Source organism: Notamacropus eugenii, chromosome 1 (genome assembly GCF_028372415.1).
Source record: "Notamacropus eugenii isolate mMacEug1 chromosome 1, mMacEug1.pri_v2, whole genome shotgun sequence".
Lineage (NCBI taxonomy): Eukaryota > Metazoa > Chordata > Mammalia > Diprotodontia > Macropodidae > Notamacropus > Notamacropus eugenii.
Window position 1 is genome coordinate 679,811,730 of NC_092872.1, and position 18,906 is coordinate 679,830,635.

Genomic DNA, 18,906 nt, shown 5'->3' on the forward strand with positions numbered 1-18,906 from the left:
CTTGGGAATGCACAGGGTAAAAGAGAGAGAAAGACAGAGAGAGAGAGAGGAAGACAGAGAGAGAGAGAGAGAGAGAGAGAGAGAGAGAGAGAGAGAGAGAGAGAGAGAGAGAGAGAGAGAGAGAGAGAGAAGAGAGAGAGAGAGAGATAGAGAAAGAGAGAGAGAGAGAGAGAGAAAGAAAGAGAGAGAGAGAGAGAGAGAGAGAGAGAGAGAGAGAGAGAGAGAGAGAGAGAGAGAGAGAGAGAGAGAATGATAAATGGGGGCTAATAAGATTGTGGGGAATACATAGTAAGTAATCATACTGTAAAAATATTTGCAACGAGATTCTCTGATAAAGACTTCATTTCTCAGACATGAAGAAAATGAAGTCAAATGTATAGAAATAAGAGTCATTTCTCAATTGAGAAATGGTCAAAAGATATGAATAGATAACTTTCAGACAAAGTAATAAAAGCTATCTATAGTCATATAAAATTTTCTAAATAATTTTTGATGAGAAAAACAAAGTAAATCAACTCTGAACTACTCCCTTTTACCTGTAAGATTGACAAATATGACAGAAAATGAAAATGACCAATATTGGAGGGCAAGTGGAAAATGTAAACACTAATGTACTATTGGTGAAGTTGTATAAGTGAGTCAACCATTCTGGACAGCAATTTTGAATTATGCCCAAAGGTCTGAAAAACTATGCATATCCTTTGACCAAGCAATACTAACACTAGGTCTGTATCACAGAAAGATAAAAAAATCAAAAGGGAATAAAAGATCTATATGTACAAAAATACTTATAACATCACTGTTAGTGGTGGCAAAGAATTCGAAATTGAAGTGAATTGCTTAGCAAGTTATTGTATATGATTGTGATGGAATGTAATTGTGCTTTACGAAATGAACAGAATGTTCTCAGAAAAACCTAGAAAGTCTTACATGAATAGATGCAAAATAAAATGAGTAGAACTAGGAGGACATTGTACATAAGAACAGCAACATTGTATGATGATATTCCATGAATAACCAAGGTATTCTCAGCAAAACAATGATCCAAGACACTACTTTAGGACTTATGACAGGTGCTATGCATCAGCAGAAAAAGAACTGGTGGATCCTGAATGCGGATGAAAGATATTTGTCCTTCATTTTGGGGTTTTTTTGGTTGTATTTTCTTTCAGAGGTGGCTTACATGGAGATATGTTTTGCATGATTACACATGAATAACCAATGTCAAATTGATTGCCTTCTCATTGAGAGGGGTAGGAGAGAGGGAGGGAAAAATAGTGGAAATCAAAATTAAAAAACAGAATGTTAAAATAATTTTTGCATATGATTGGTAGAACTTCAATAATATATAAGGTTTAAAAAAGAAAATCACAATCTTTCTGACCCCTAATATCTTGTGCATCAAAAAATAGAGAAGGTAAAGCATCAATATCCTGCTTGCTTTGCACAGGTACAACGAGAATGATGTGAGATAATGGATATAAAGTTATTTGTAATCATGAAGGGATACATACATAAAGACCTGATTGTGCCTATATGTTCTCCCAGTAGTTTCAGCAAGAGAAAAGCAAGAATATAAAATTCTTTGTAGCTTTAATACTTAATATTCTTTCAGTAGACTCATAAACAGGATGGAAAGCACCAATCTCACTTCAGTGACTGAGTTCATCCTCCTTGGCCTCTCCAGCCAGCCTGAGCTCCAGGTGATCCTCTTCCTGCTTTTCCTCATGATCTACCTGATGGTCTTGCTGGGGAACCTGCTCGTTGTATTGCTGATTTTGAGGGATTCACGCCTCCACACACCTATGTACTTCTTCCTCACTAATTTATCCAGTATTGAAGTATGTTTCACATCCTGTGTGCTTCCACAGATGCTGGTACATTTCTTTGCATAAAGAAAGTCCATCTCCTACTCTTGCTGTGTCACACAGTTCTACACATTTCTGGCCTTTGGCATTTCAGAGTGCTTTATCCTCTCAGTGATGGCCTATGATCGCTTTGTTGCCATTCGAGACCCCTTAAGGTACTTAATCTCAATGAACTGGGGGGTTTGTAGGTTACTGGCTGTTGGGTCATGGTTGGGTGGTTTTACAATATCCACAGTGGATACAGTTGTCACATTCCAGCTTACCTTCTGCCAGGATAATGTTATCAATCATTTTTTGTGTGAAATGCCTGCCCTACTGCACCTGTCTTGTACTGACACAAGACAGGCAAAATTGGTCATACAGCTCTTCTGTATTTTTACCCTTTTCTGCCCTGTCACATTCATCATCCTTTCCTATGCACACATCATCATTGCTGTGCTCAGAATTCGCTCTGCCCAGGGACGCAGGAAAGCCTTCTCTACTTGCTCTTCCCACCTTCTTGTTGTAACCCTATTTTTTGGGACTGTAATATTTGTTTACCTGAAACCTCAGTCTCTATCTTCTCCAGAATACAATAAGATAGCTTCTATGTTTTATGTGGCATTCACACCTACCCTCAACCCTCTCATCTATAGCCTGAGGAACAATGAGGTGAAAATGGCCCTGAGAAAACTTTTGGGAAAACCTGAAAGTGCCTAATTCCACATATCTCATTCCTGTGTCTACATGAGGAAAACTTGAGCCCAAACAGACTCCCTATTCCTCCACAAGTTTCTCCATTATCTATTCTTAAGTTCAGAACCTTAACCTACCAGTTTTCATTCGATATGTTCTCTAGTTACATCAGGATCCCCCTGAAGTCTCCTTTGCATTTCTCGTATTTTTCTCATAATTAAAGAAAGAAATAGTATTACTTTCCCTAAATGACTACAGGTTTAACTCAGACACACTTTGTTTGGAATGTTGAAAATTGTTCAACTACAAATTAGATTTAAATAATGAGTATTGTAACTGGCAGAAATCACCATTAGTTTTATGGAAGTTGGGGCTATTTGCTTGCTGGAAGAGGATTTTGATTGGAATACAAATTTCCATGGGTAGATATTTTTGGTAGGGACTGTAAGAGGACAGAGGGTTGAGTAGGTGATGGAGTAGGAGCTTACATGTAATCTATGGGAGTGATAGAGAATCCATGTGTTAAGTCTCATAACAGTGCTAATTTCAGTTTTTTGAGTGTAAGTGCTACCAGTGACCTATAATTTTACCACCCAAGGACAGTGCCCTGATGTCTCTGCTTTAGTCAATAGCTTGGTAAGTGGAGTCCTACTTGGACTTTTGAGCTTCCGGAAATATCTACTTGGATCTTATGCTAGAAAATAAGAAACCTATACAAATATCACTTATGAAGTCTATACTGATTTTGTTGTTATTATTCTTAAGGTATTTCCATCCTGTCTGAACTTTTGTGACCAAATCTTGTTAAAGATACTGTAGCAGTTTACCATTTCCTTCTCTAGTTCGTTTTATACATGAGAAAACTGAGGTAGTCAAGCTTAAGTGACTTGCCCAGGGTCACACAGCTAGTAAGTGTTTGAGGCCAGAGTTTAATTCTGATTTTCCTCATGCCAGGCCTACATTTTATCCACTTAGCCTCACAGCTGCTGTGATCATCCTAAATTTCACTGAACTCTACTCATATGACTTGGTAGGATGGAGTCAACTTTCTGTTTCAAGAAACAAATCATATTTAAATGTACTCATTATGTCATGCATAATGACTCTGAGATCACTTTCCCAATCACAACTTCAATGACACTTTGGGTGCCCATATTAAAACTTCCAGTTCTCCCAGGCTTCCAGTCTTATTTCCAGGGTATGAGAATATCTACAGTAGTACTATCACTGTTCAGCCTCAATCAACGGTGTTCCCCCCAATATCACCAGTTTTCATTAGTCTCTCTCCAATACCATTTGACAAGTTGATATCACCTCAATATTATCGATATCCAATCAACATCAATATTTGTAAAGGGTTATTTTGGGAATAGCTGGTTGGCTCAATGGATAGAACACTGAGCATGGTGTCAGGAAGACCTGAGTTAAAATCCAGGCACAACACAACAAAAAGTCAACTGAAAGGAAGCAGTGGTAGAATACTTAGAGAGTCTTTGAATTGGTGGCCAAGACTCTCCATTATACATTTCCAGAAGTGGGAGCACCAAGAGTCCATGTGGATTGATCTGGGGAAAAGTGAATTGTGCATGCTCTAAAGACTATGTCCTCATTGGTTTGCTATCTGTTATAATTATTTGCTAGTAGAATGTATAACAGTATATATGAAGGTAAATAAATATAACTATGAATATGGATTGGTTGGACTCACTCGTAAATTATAACAATTAGTCGAATTGCTTAGAAAGTAAAATTCAACAATGTGTTGGGAACAAGAAAAACATTTAAACATAAAAACCAACACAGAATTAAAATAAGGGATTTCAGTACAATCCAGTATGTCTCAGCTGAAAACTGAATTTTATTTCTTCACAACTCTCTATCATTCTTATTTATAAGTTGATTCATGAACTCCAAAAACTTCATTTAAGGAAGACCCTCAGCTCAGAATTTCTCATTTTACACTTTGCTATAGTATTAAGGCATATCTCCGAATTTCTCTACAATGCCCTGGTGCTAGGTACCCTTCCCACATCCATCCTTTTCAGTTTCTTTTTATGTACCATCTTCACCTATTTGATTACAAAGTCTTTGAGGGTAGGGAATATTTTTTTTTTCATATTTGTATCCCTGGTGCTTAATGTAGTGCCTGGCATGCTGCAAGTACTTAATCAGTAGAGAAGAACAAAATGAAGAGTTTGAATTTTTGGTTGATGAAAGCTGCACGTTGGATGGCGGCATCTAAACAACAGTCCCCCAAATCCCATCACCTTAGGGTTAATCCTAGAAAACTGAGGGTAGCTGCATTTAGTTGACTTTTGATAATCTAAACTGCCTCTGCAAGTACATGCTGGGTGAGTGAGAACAGTAAGGATGCTATTCATACCAAAATATAAAATTCCAAAATTTACAGAAGTAGAAATAAAGATAAGAAAAGGAAACTGAATGGGTTTGAAAGGAACCACAAAAGAAAACAGCACTCTTTTCCAGAATGATGTATGACAATTGCATCAAACTTATCAATAACAATTGAAACCTACACAGAAATTATTCTAAAACCTTGAGAAAGAAAACCCTAACAAACTCCTTTGTTGAGACAAATGTAGCTCTCATAACTAAACCAGGAGAGGACAAAGCAAAATAAGAGAGCTAGAAGTCACTGTAACTAATGAATTAAATTCATTTGTAAAAGAAAAATCCTGGAAAAAAACTAGGAATCTGTCCATAAAGGCATTCACTGTGTTGAAATTAGATTTATATTAAGGAAACAAGGATGCTTCCATAGGAATACATTTAAAATAATCATACTGAATTCCCAAATAGCCGATATTACATGATTATATCAATAGATTTAGCAAAAGCCTTTGACAAAGTCCATTTGCTTACGCAAAAATCATCCAAAGCACATGCACAATAAGACTTTTCTTTTGGTGAGATGAAAGTGTCTGTCTTAATCCAAAAGTTAAACTTGTGTGCAATGGGGAAATGGAAGCTTTTCCAGTGAAGAAAGGAATAAAGGAAGTAAGCCCTCTTTTCCTTCCATTTTTTCACGTTTGTCTAGAAATCGTAGTGATCACAAAAAGGAAGGTAGAGAAATACAAGTGAAGGAGAGATAAGCTATATTTCTGACGAAATCATTGCATTTTAATTAAAAAGTCCTCCAAGATTCGCTTAGAAACCAATAGAAACAATAGCTTCAGTTGAATTCTAGGATGAAAACAGAATCACAAATCAACAGTATTTCTGTATAGTTACAACAAAATTCAGGAGAGAATCATAGAATAGGAGGAGCAATTATTAGATATCTACTATGTGGAAGGGACTATGCTAAGTTTCTTTCGAATATCTCAACTGATTCTCACAACACCCTGGGAGATAGGTACAATAGCATTTCCATTTCATAGTTAAGTAAAGTGAGGCAGGATGGGGGTCAGTGACTTTCTCAGGGTCATATAACTAGTATCTCAGACTGAATTTGAACTCAGCTTTTCTTGATTCTAAGATCAGTTTTTTGTTCATTGTGCCATGTAACTGGCTGTTAATTAGTGCAAAAAAGAAAAAAGAAATTCAAGACATTAAAGGATCATGGGGATTTTGGGCTTCTCATCTTTCTATGGGCATCCTGGTACCATGACCCAGGTCAGGAGCATCTGGCTGCAGTATCTGCATTAGGAGCTGAGAAGACACTAGATAACATTTGAAAAGGCAGATTCCTGGCTGGACAAGGCATTGAACAAAGGACCTATATCACAGCTAAGGGAACTTGTTGAGAATCTCAGGAAGTAAAAGAAGAACTTCCAAGCACCAAAAGATTTTGCCATATGTGCTTTCTAAGCTTGAGCCAACATTTATCTGACCTCTGTACAATGTTAGGAGAAATGTTCAGAGTTTGGGGAGAGGTGTTATGAAATAACTCTTCCTACTATACTACCTTAGTAATGTCTCTTCCTAAAGCTTAAGTAAGTCTGGCTAGTTCATTAACATCAACTATTAATAATGAAGGGAACAGCCTGGAATAGGGGCTCAGGGCAAGAGTATTACAATGACACATAAAACCCATCCCAGGTACAGCCATGACCCTGATGGGAATATGTAGCTTTGCTCAAGGGGAGTCATTTTGTCAGTTCAAAAGGAGTAGATCTTAGGAGGCTACATAGAGAAGAGAAAAAAAGCAACAACCACCATCATGGAGTGGTAGCACAGTTTGAAAAGTTACCTCTTACTTAATTAGCAAGGTAAACAAAATTTGTTTAATCTTAATTTGATTAAATTTAAATTTAATTTTTATTTTTACTATTAATCTTTTTACTATTGTACTATGTTATGGGAAAGCTCCTTTTATTGCATAAATTCAAAAATCAAAAATTGAAAGAAAAATAATCATATCTTGAATTTATAATTTATTTAGAACAAAAGCAAAGTATATACAGTAAGCATTTGCAATTTAGCATACAATCTTTTTCTATTAGGATATGTATTAAGATATGCCTTATTTATTAGCTGTTGGTTAAAACCAAAATTAAAAAAAAGAAGAGGAAAAGCCAAAGGTCCAGCCATACTCTTTTAAAATGTTATTATTCTTTTATATGGTGAACTTAGACACACAGAGAAATATGAACTTTTCAATATACAAAGAATAGAAAAAGAAAATGGCAACTGAAACCATTAATTTGTAGTAAGTACAATTTGTTTCCTTTCACTCTACATTAATTTCAACACTTTAGAAAGAAGTTGGTTCTTGAAATATAAACAGTTTAAAAAGATGGAGAGGAATGGGAATGTAGATAGCATTTACTCTGCTTGGAAACCTATGGGATCTGATTCCTCCAGATAGGGGGAAGAGTAGTCAAAGAAAGGATTGAAAGGTGGAAATGAGAATGGCATATATGGGAGAGACCATGAGATCCATCTGTCTGATGTGGACAGATTTCATAATGGTCATGAGAGAGAATGAATTCTAAAGGTTTCATCACATAAACGGTATAGAGAAAAAATATATAATGACTAATTAAGGCTTAACCCAAATACATCTTCAAATTCATTGTGGGGAAAGAAATAGTGCTGGGAACACATGAAGGCAGCTAGCTGGGCTTGACATCTGGAGATAAAGATTGAGGTTATTCCAGGAGGAAGAGATATCACATGACCCTGGTCAGGGGTAGGGGCAGGAATTGAATGACCTCAAGTATTGTCTGAAGCCGAATTTTCGAGTATATCCCCTTAGGAAATCCAACGATACCAGTAATGAAATATCCAGAAGACAACCCTGGTTCCTTAGTTGTGATACGTGATTCAGGAGGATAAAGGTGAAGGAAGAAGAAGAAAAAAAAGAAGAAGAGGAGGAAGAGGAGGAGGAGGAGGAGGAGGAGGAGGAGGAGGAGGAGGAGGAGGAGGAGGAGGAGGAGGAGGAGAAAGAAACTTAATCCCTTCTTGCTAATGAAGAGTTCCAGGAATCTCATCCCTTAGGCTTCCAAGCAGAATAAATGTTATCTCTCTTGCATCTCTTGACCCAGTATGTTCAGAGTACCTTGTGAATTATCAGAATTCTGAATAGCCCTGTGGATAAGATGCTGGACTTAGAGTCAGAAGCAAGTGCATTCAAATCCTCCCTCAAATACTTAGAAACTGTGGTGTCCTGGACAAATCATGTAATCTCTCTTGTACTCAGCTTTTCACTTGTAAAATGATGAGGCTGAACTTAATGACATCAAAGGTCCACTTCACCTTTAAATTTATGATCTTATGATACCCTAATTCTTTTACAAATTACTCCTTGACTAAATGAGGAGAGGGTTAATGTTGTTGATACTTTCATCCCTAATTATATTGTCAGATATTATAATTTGCCTAATCAATGCCTACACTCATTTGCATCCTGTCCTTGCAATCTCAGTTTTTCACAAGGTATAAGCCCACATGCTGAAAGTTTGGGACTGGAATCAATGCACAGCTAGGATTACTTACTTTTCCTGTCTTTTCCCCCACAAAGCTTTCAATGGATTAACTCACTGCTGTCCAAACAAGACCAAGGGGATCAACAATGTAGAGGTTACTGTTGTCAGATATATAAATAAGTGGTATGTATGGACTGGCCTTAAATGTAGAAATGGTGATTTACTGAGGAAGCACATGATAATTCACATTTCTTTATTGGTGTGTAGGCTCACACCTGCAAGGTCCAGGTCATTGTCATTGTTTTTTGGGCAGTAGCAAGACTAGTATAGCTAGAAATGTACTGAAAGTGTAACTGGCATTTTTCTTTTGAAGGAGAATTCTTTTTAAAATACCTACAGAGTTTAGTTTTAGAAGGAACTCCATAATGAATAAATGTAGAAAGTAAGGATCTAAAATCATCTTGCTCTGATTTGCATTTTTTCATGTATGCATGATATTTAGACAACCTCTGAACTGGAAGGCACTTAATCTATTTCAGCCAGCAATCACATTCAGAAATCTCTCCACCTTATCACTTTCAGGTGGTAAGAATGAAAAAAATTACTATTTATTGTACAGTGCTTTAAGGTTTGTGAAGTGATTTTTATTCAGTACATCATTTAGGCTTTATCACTAGCCTATGATATAGAACTAAAGTTTTATCTCTGTGTTACAGATGGAGAAACTGAAGCTTACAGTTCAAATGTTTTGCCCATAGTCACATAGCTAGTAAGTGTCAGAGGCAGATCAATACCCATGTCTTCCTAACTTCGAGTTGAGCCCTAGTTTTTGGTCTGATGACATAATATATAGTACACTGAACCTGGAATCAAGTATACCTGTGTATCTTCTTGCCTCAGGAGATTTATAATTGGTTACTAAGAGCCAAAACTTTAACACCCCTCAGGGACCTCAGCTGAGGTGGTTGATATGAGGATCAAATGAGATAATGCTTGAAAAAAATATTCCCTCCTTGAATTACTATAAAATGACCTTTATTCTTAATTTTTAGTGTCACAGATGTTACTTTGCCACATTACCTGTCATCTGTTCTCTGTATATTTCCAGATCTGGGGAACACAGAGTGACGGAAGGGGAGTAATGGTGAATCTATTTAGGAAGATAGTGTGGAGCCAGGTTGAAAGGATTTTAATGTTAAAAAATTTATGTTTATTCTTCAGGCAAAGAGTCTAAATTTTAGTGCGTAGAATATCAGTCTACTCAGACTTGTGCATTAAGAATATAAACTTGATTGCACATATTCAGCTTTTATCAAATGGCTAACTTTCTTAGGGATGGAGGAAGGTAGAGAGAGCAGAAGTTAATTTAAAACTCAAATTCTTATTAAACATTAATGTTAAAAATGACTGTTTATAAAATTGTGCAAAAACTATTTAAAAAATAACATAAATTTGATGTCCAGGGGAGACACTGGAGGTAAGAATTCCAATTGTTTGTAATAGTCCGTTAAAGAATTGATAAGGACTTCAGCTAGCATGGTGGTCGTTTATGTGAGTAAAATGATACAGAGAACCAGAACAAGGTAGTTAATAGTTTCATTGTACTTTGTCGTAGATAGAACATGGTTAGAATATTATGTCTAATTTTGGGGATCATATTGTAAAAATGATATTTGCTAAATGGTTTTTATTCAAGTGATAAGGCCATCAGCCTGGTAAGGGGACAGCCCTTAGCAGAATTGATTGAAGGAACTAAGGGAGAAAAAAATGTGGGAATCATGATAGCTTTTTTTAAGGATTTGTAGAAGTGCCTCATAGAGGAAGAATTAATTTTTTTCTTCTTACCCTTAGAGAGTTGAATTAGGAGTAATGTGGAAAATGGTGATATTTTGCTTGATATAAGAGAAAACTTCCTAAATATATAATGGGTCATGAGTGAAATCTGCTGCCTTGGGAAGTTATGGAGTATCCTTGATTACAGGTCTTTAAATGCATCCTGGATGTTAGGGAATTTCTCTGACCTTCCTTCTCATTCAGAGTTTTTATGAAGCAATTTGTGTCTCAGAAACAATACTATGATGCATAATGCTTTCCTTCCCTTCACCTCCCAAATTTTGAGTTTTATACAGTGATTAATATGGGGGGGGGGGTAAGTATTTCATGAAAGACCTTTGGGTTTTTAGTTTTCTCATCTGTAGAAAAAAAGCAGTTGTACTTAATGACCTCTAAGTTGCTTTTCAGTTGTCAAATTCTGAGTCTCCATTTGGATAGCACATGAAAATTCATCTTATGTGGTACTTATAAGGTCATACAACTCATAACAGAAAAATGCAACAACATAAACTAAATGCAAGTGTCAAGGCTCAGGTGGCACTTATAGTTTCTCATGAAGTAGTAACCATTGGAAGTGTTCAAAATCTTTTGCTGTGAAATTCTAATTTTTATTTAGGAAGGAGGTACATTTAACCCTGTGGGAAATAGAATTATCATATTTGATCCATCATCATTCCCAGTTACTCTGTTATGTAAACCTCTTAATCCAATCCAATTAACATTTATTAAATGCCTACTATGTGCCAATGACCCTATGTTGTTGAAATGCCCGTTCTGCTTTAGTGTATAAGGCTGATTTAGTTCTCCCATTCCCAGCTGTTGACCAAGACCCAAAGAGCTAAACGTCATCAGGTTTCCTTCTCTGTTGAGGTAAGGAAATGGAATCTTCTGATCGGAAATAATAACTGCTGGTCTCAGGGAGATCAGGCAACTCAAGGAGATGAAAGATTTCAGAAACAAAATCAGTGACCAGGAGGTGAATTTCTCATGTGATGGAGAAGGGCAGAGCAGGGAGCAAACATTTGTGTTTGCAGTGACTACTACATGTCAGGTACTTTATTAAATGCTTTGCAAATACTATGTCATTTGATCTTCACAACAACTCTGAGAGGTTATTGGTATTATTATATCCATTTTACAGATGAGGAACCTGGGACAAATAGAGGTTAAATATGTGAAGAGACTGATTTGCTCAGTGCCACTTAGCTATTTAGTGTCATTGGTTGAATTTTAACTCATGTTTCTAACCCTAGGGGTGAATGCTGTATACACTGTTCTATCCAGCTATAGGTGGGATAGTGGGATTATGTAAAATTAATACTATTTTCCTCTTCATAGAAATAGTACTTTGATAGCTCTGTGTATTTTATATATTATGTTTTTGTAATCTGGAGTGATTATTACTTCAATATTTTAGATCCTTAATATCTTCTCATTATTAGGAAAATTAGAAGGAGTATACATAGACAGAAAGCAGAGGTTTGAGGTGAATATAATGTCATGTTTATCTAAAAAAATGTAATTATGGGATGAGAAAAATGAAAGCAGTGGCAGAATGGGAAAGGGTGAATTAGATTGGGAGAAGTTGTCAAACATAAAATTGGTCTGGAAGAGATTTGAAAATGGAGGGGGAAATGCGGGAAGCAGGGAGGGAAGCACAGGAACCTTACTTAATCTTATTGGAATTGGATAATACACACTGTTGAGTTTAGAAATCTATATTACCCTATAGGAATGTAGGAAAGGAAGGGAATCAGAGAAAGTTGGGGCAGGTGATAGAATTCAGGGCAGTTTGTGAGAAGTAAAGGTCAGAAGCAAAACTCTATTGCAAATGTATAGGGTAAAAGGGGAGGGAGGGAGAGAGAGAGAGAGAGAGAGAGAGAGAGAGAGAGAGAGAGAGAGAGAGAGAGAGAGAGAGGGGGAGAGAGAGAGAGAGAGAGAGAGAGAGAATGACAAATAAGATCCAGGGGAAATATATAGTAACTAATCGTTACTGCAAAATTTGTTTTTATGATGAGGTAGTCTGATAGAACTTCATTTCTCAAACATAGAGAAAATGGAATCTAATGTATAGAAATAAGAGCCATTTCTCAATTGATAATGTTCAAAAGATCTTGATAGGTAGCTCTCAGGCAAAGTAATAAAACTATCTATAGTCATATAAAATGTTCTAAATCATTATTGATTAGAGAAATGTAAAGTATAACCACTCCGAGCTACTCCCTAGCATCCCTCAGATTGGAAAATAGGACCAAAAAGGAAAATGACCAATATTGGAGGGGATGTGAGAAAATAAAAACACTAATATACTATTGGTAAAGTTAAGTAGGGATTAAACTATTTTGGACAGCAATTTTGAATTATACCCAAAGGGCTATAAAACCATGCATAACCTTTGGCTAAGCAATAGCAACACTAAATCTGTATGACAAAAAAAAAAAAAAAAACCAAACCAAAAGGGCAAAAGACATATGTGTACAAAGATACTTATATCAGCTATATTAATGGTCACAAAAAACTACAAATTAAGGGGAATGGCTGTAAATGTTATTTTATAAGATTGTGATAGAATACTATTGTGCTTTAAGAAATGATGAACAGAATATTCTCAGAAATACCTGGAAAGACTTACATGAACTGAAGCAAAGTAAAATGAGTAGAACCAAGAGGACACTGCACATAATAAGAGCAGTATTATATGATGATATACTATGAATAACTAAGCTTTTCTCAGGAAAACAATGATACAAGAATATTCTTTAGGACTTATGATGAAAGGTGCTGTCCTTCTGAAGAAAAAGAACTGGTAGATCATGAATGCAGATCAAAGATAATTATTTCTTTACTTTTTTAGTCTGTGCTTTTTTTTTTTACAGATGACTTTCATGGAAATACATATTGCATAACTATACATGGAAAACCTACGTCAATATGATTGCCTTTTCATTGAGAGAGGTAGGAGAGGGAGAGAAAAACAGTGTTAAAAATGTGTTTGAACTTAACTGGTAAAACTAAAATATTAAATAAGATTTTAAAAAGAAAATGACAATCCTTTTGACCCCCAATATCATCAGTACCAAAAAAATGATACGATAATATATCAATATCCTGTTCGCACTGCATGGTTATAATGAGAATGATAGGAGATAATGGATGCAAAGTGATTTTCAATCATGAAGTACACATACATATTACTTAACAGACCCTATATGTTCTACCAGTAGTTCCCACAAGAGGAAAGCAAGAATATAAAAGGCTTTGTAGCTCTAACTCTTAATAATCTTTCAGTAGACCCCTAAACAAGATGGAGAGCACCAACCTCACCTCAGTGACTGAGTTCATCCTCCTTGGCCTCTCCAGCCAGCCTGAGCTCCAGCTGCTCCTCTTCCTGCTTTTCCTCATGATCTACCTGATGATCTTGCTGGGGAACCTGCTCATTGTGTTGCTGATATTGAGGGATTCAAGCCTCCACACACCTATGTACTTCTTCCTCACTAATTTATCCAGTATTGAAGTATGTTTCACATCCTGCGTGTTTCCACAGATGCTGGTACATTTCTTTGCAGAAAGAAAGTCCATCTCCTACTCTTGCTGTGTCGCACAGTTCTACACATTCCTGGCCTTTGGCATTGCAGAATGCTATATCCTCTCAGTGATGGCCTATGACCGCTTTGTTGCCATTCGAGACCCCTTAAAGTACCTAATCTCAATGAACTGGGGGGTTTGTAGGATACTGGCTGCTGGGTCGTGGTTGGGTGGCTTTATGTTATCCACAGTGGGTACAGTTGTCACATTCCAGCTTACATTCTGCCAGGATAATGTTATCAATCATTTCCTTTGTGAAATGCCTGCCCTAATGCAGCTATCTTGTACAGACACAAGTCAGGCAGAATTGATTGTGCAGGTCTTCTGTATTTTTACTGTTATCTGCCCTGTCACATTCATTATTATTTCCTATGCTCACATCATAATTGCTGTCCTGAGAATTCGCTCTGCCCAGGGTCGCAGGAAAGTCTTCTCTACTTGCTCTTCGCACCTTCTGGTTGTTACCCTATTTTATGGGACTGGAACATTTGTTTACATGAAACCTCAGTCTCTGTCTTCTCCAGAATACAATAAGATTGCTTCTGTGCTTTATGTGGCTTTCACACCCACCCTCAACCCTCTCATCTATAGCTTGAGGAATAAGGAGGTTAAAATGGCCCTGAGAAAACTTTTGGGAAAACCTGAAAGTGCTTCATTGCTCTTATCTCATCCCAGAGTCTATGTGAGGAAACGTTTAGCCCAAATAGACTCCTTGTTGTTCTTCCACAAGTTTCTATTTTAGTTTATTCTTACCTTCAGAACCTTAACCTTTCATTTTCATTCAATATTTTCTTTTGTTACTTTAGGAACCACCTGAAATCTCACCTGCCTCACTCCATATTTTACTCATAACAAAGAAAAGACATTGTGTTAATTTCCCTAAATCACCACAGGTTTAACTCAGACACACTAATTTGAAATATTAAGAATTATTGTACTACAAATTAGATTTAAATAATGAGTATAATAATTGGTAGAATCACAGCTAGTGTTATGGACGTTGGGGTGATTTGCTTGTAGGTACAGGATTTTGTTTGAATACTAATTTCTACATACATAGGTAGGTATTTTTGGTAGGGGCAGTGAGTACCCAGGGTGGAATAGGTGATGAAGGTGGAGCTTACATGGGTAATTAATGGGGGTGATATAGAATCCATGTGTTAAATCTCATAACAGTGCTAATTTTAGTTTTTTGATTGTAAATGCTGATAGTGACCTATAATTTTACCACCCAAGGGCAGTGCCCTGATATCTCTGCTTTAGTCACTAGTTTGGTAACTAGAGTCCTACTTGAACATTTGAGCTTCCTGAAATATGTACTTGGATCCTATGCCAGAAAATAAGAAACTTATATAAATATTACTTATAAAGTCTATAGTGCTTTTGTTGTTATTATTCGTAAGGCATTTCTGTCCTGTCTGAATTTTTGTGACCAGATCTGGCATTTCTTTTTAATGATACTGTAGTAGTTTGCCATTGAATCCTCCAGTTCATTTATACATGAGGAAACTGAGACAATTGGGGCTAAGTGACTTGGCCAGGGTCACACAGCTAGTAAGTGTTTGAAGCCAGAGTTGAACTCGGATCTTCCTCACACCAGGCCTGGCATTTTAACCACTTAGCCTTTCAGCTGTTGTGATCATCCTAAATTTCACTGAGCCCTACTCACATGACTTGGTATGATGGAGTCAGTTTTCTGTGTCAAGAAACAAATGATATTTAACTGAACTCACTATGTCATGCATAAGGACAATGAGATCACTTTCCCAATCACAATTTCAATGACACTTTGTGTGCCCATACCAACACTTCCACTCCTCCCAGGGTTCTAGTCTTATCTCCAGGGCATGAGGAGATCTACTCTGGCAGTATCATTGTTCAGCCTCAATCCACTGTGTTCCCTCCAATACCAACACTTATAGTTAGTCTCTCACCCATATCGTTTGGCAAGTTGATATTGCCTCAATATTTTCGATATCCAATCAACATCAATATTTGTAAAGGGTTATTTTGGGAATAACTAGTTGGTCAACGAATAGAGTGCTAAGCATGGAGTCAGGAAGACTTGAGTTGAAATCCAGTCACAACACAACAAAAAACCAACTGAAAGGAAGCAGTGGTAGAATACTTAGAGAGTCTTTGAAGTGGCAGCCAAGAAGACTCTCCATTGTGCATTTGTTTATTTATTTTCAGATACTGACATTATTTTCCACAAAATTTTGAGTCCCCATTTTTCTTCCCATCTCTCCCTTGCTCCTACCCCATAATGTCTTGCATTCTGATAAACCCTTCCTGCAATTTGCCCTTCCTTCTGTCACACCTCACTCTTCACCTATCCCCATCTTCTCTCTTTTCTTGAAGGGCAAGATAGATTTCAGTACCCCATTACCTGTATTTCTTATTTCCCAGTTATATGCAATAACAATTCTCAACATTAGTTTCTAATACTTCGAATTCCAACTTCTCTCCCTTCCTCTCTCCCCACTCATCCCCACTGAGAAGGCAAGGAATTCAATACATGCTCTATATGTGTTGTTTTGCACAAGACTTCCATAATAACCATGTTGTGTGAGACTAATTATTTTTTTCCTCCATCCTACCCTGTCTCCCATTTATTATATTCACTCATTTGATCTTGTCCCTTCCCCAAAATGTTTACTTCTAATTACTCCCTTCTCCCATTAACCCTCCATTTTATCATCCCCTGCACCCTACTTGTCCCCTTCTACCCTACTTTCCTGTAGTGTAAGCTAGATTTTCATACCAAATTGAGGGAGCATATTATTCTCTCCTTAAGCTGTATGTGAAGAGAGTAAGCTTCACTTTTCCTCTCTCACCTCCTCACTTTTCTCCTCCATTGAAAAATATTTTTCTTATCTCTTTTATGAGTGATAGTTTGCCCCATTCCATTTCTCCCTTTCTCCTCTCAATATGGGCCTCTCTAACTCTTTATTTTTATTTTTTATAGATATTATTCCTTCTGATTCAACTCGATCTGTGCTCTCTGTCTATATGCATGTGTTGTGTATAATCCCTCCCCCTCCCCTAATACTGAGAAAAGTCTCAAGAGTTATAATTATTATCTTACCATATAGGAATGTAAACAGTTCAGCTTTAGAGAGTTCTTTATGTTTTCTCTTTTCTGTTTACCTCTTCATGTTTCTCTTTATTCTTGTGTTGGAAAGTCAAATTTTCTCTTCAGTTCTGGTCTTCTCATCAAGAATGTTTGAAAGTCCTCTATATCATTGAATGACCATTTTTTCCCCTGAAGTATTATGCTCAGTTTTGCTGGGTAGGTGATTCTTGCTCTTAATCCCAGTTCCTTTGACTTCTGGAATATCATATTCCAAGCCCTTCTATCCCTTAATGTAGGAACTGCCAGATCCTGTGTTATCCTGATTGTATTTCCACAATACTCAAGTTCTTTCTTTCTAACTAATTGCAATCTTTTCTCCTTGACCTGGGAACTCTGAAATTTGGCCACAATATTCCTAGGAGTTTCTCTTTTCTGGTCTCTTTCAGGAGGTGATTGGTGTATTCTTTCAATATTTATTTTGCCCTCTGGTTCTAGAATATCAGGGTAGATTTCCTTGATAGTTTCATGAAAGTTAATGTCTAGTCTCTTCTTTTGATCATGGCTTTCAGGTAGTCCCATAATTTTTGAATTGTCTCTCCTGGATCTATTTTCCAGGTCAGTTGTTTTTCCAATGAGGTATTTCACATTATCTTATATTTTTTCATTCCTTAGCTTTTGTTTTGCAATTTCTTGGTTTATCGTATAGTCATTCACTTCCCTGAACTCCACTCTCATTTTTAAAGAACTATTTTCTTCAGTGAGCTTTTGAACCTCCTTTTCCATTAGGCTAATTCTGCTTTCAAAATCCTTCTTCTCCTCATTGGTTCTTTGGACCTCTATTTCCAATTGAATTAGCCTATTTGTAAAAGTGTTATTTTTCTCAGCATTTTTGGGGTCTCCTTTAGCAAGCTGCTGATTCACTTTTCAAGCTCTTCCATGGCCTGAGCCCATTGTATATTCATTTTGGAGGTGCTGGATGCAGAAGCCTTCACTTCTTCCAACAGTATGCTTTGTTCTTCCTCATCTGAAAGGATGGAAGGAAATATCTGTTCAAAAAGAAAATAACCTTCTATGGTCTTGTTTTTTCCCCTTTTTTGGACATTTTCCCAGCTGGTTCTTGAATTCTTAATCCTTTGTCAAGAGGAGGGTCCTAGTGCTCCTGCTCACCCCAGAACTGGCTCATGGCTGAGATTCATATCAGCTACTCAATTCCCCCAGGGGATTTATGCTCATTGCTCCAACAATGGAACAATGAACATTGGCTGTTGCCTGCCTGCTGTGACTTCCAGAAGCCTCTGTTGCCCAGCCTCCCCTGCTGCCTTGGGCCAGGGCAGGGGAGAACTCTGCTCCCTTCTCACTCAGGTTGACAAAGCCCTTTCACTGACCTTAGTTCTGTGTGCGTTGAGGGATCTGTAAACTACTGTTGCTTCTGGGGATTTTGTTCCAAAGCTTGCTCAGATTCTGCTCCTCCCACAATAGCATGGCCAGGGCTGGGCTGAGTTCGACTCCTGTCTGGTGTGACAGACCTTTCCTGTCAGCCTTTCAGGTCACCCTAGGCTACAAATCTCCTCCACTCTATCTTTCTGTGACTTCTGCTGCACTAGAATTTGTTGAGAGTCTTTCTTGACAGGTATTTTATGGGCTGTGGGGGAAGAGCTAAAGTATGTACCCCTTTCTACTCTGCCATATGGCCTCTGCCCCTCCTCCATTATACATTTCCAAAAATGGGAGCACTAAGACTCCATGTGGTTTGATATGGGGAAAAATGCATTGTAAATCCTCTAAAGACTACGTACTCATTGGCTTGCCATCTGTTATAGTTATTTGCAAGTAGAATGTATAAGAGTATATAGGAAGGGAAATATAATTATGAATATCAGTTAGTTGAACTCACTCATAAATTGTAAGAATTAGTTGAATTGATTAGAAAGTAAAATTCAGCAATATGTTGCTAACAAGAAAACCACTTAAACATAAA

General features: G+C 37.1%; 1 protein-coding gene across 1 annotated transcript; it reads left to right on the plus strand.

The window, feature by feature from the left end:
* Positions 1-13,571: 13,571 nt before the first annotated feature.
* On the plus strand, positions 13,572-14,594 carry LOC140519625 (olfactory receptor 5AR1-like). Its single transcript, XM_072632857.1, has one exon. It carries the CDS (start codon positions 13,572-13,574, stop codon positions 14,592-14,594), a length of 1,023 nt encoding a protein of 340 aa, XP_072488958.1.
* The last annotated feature ends 4,312 nt before the right edge of the window (positions 14,595-18,906 follow it).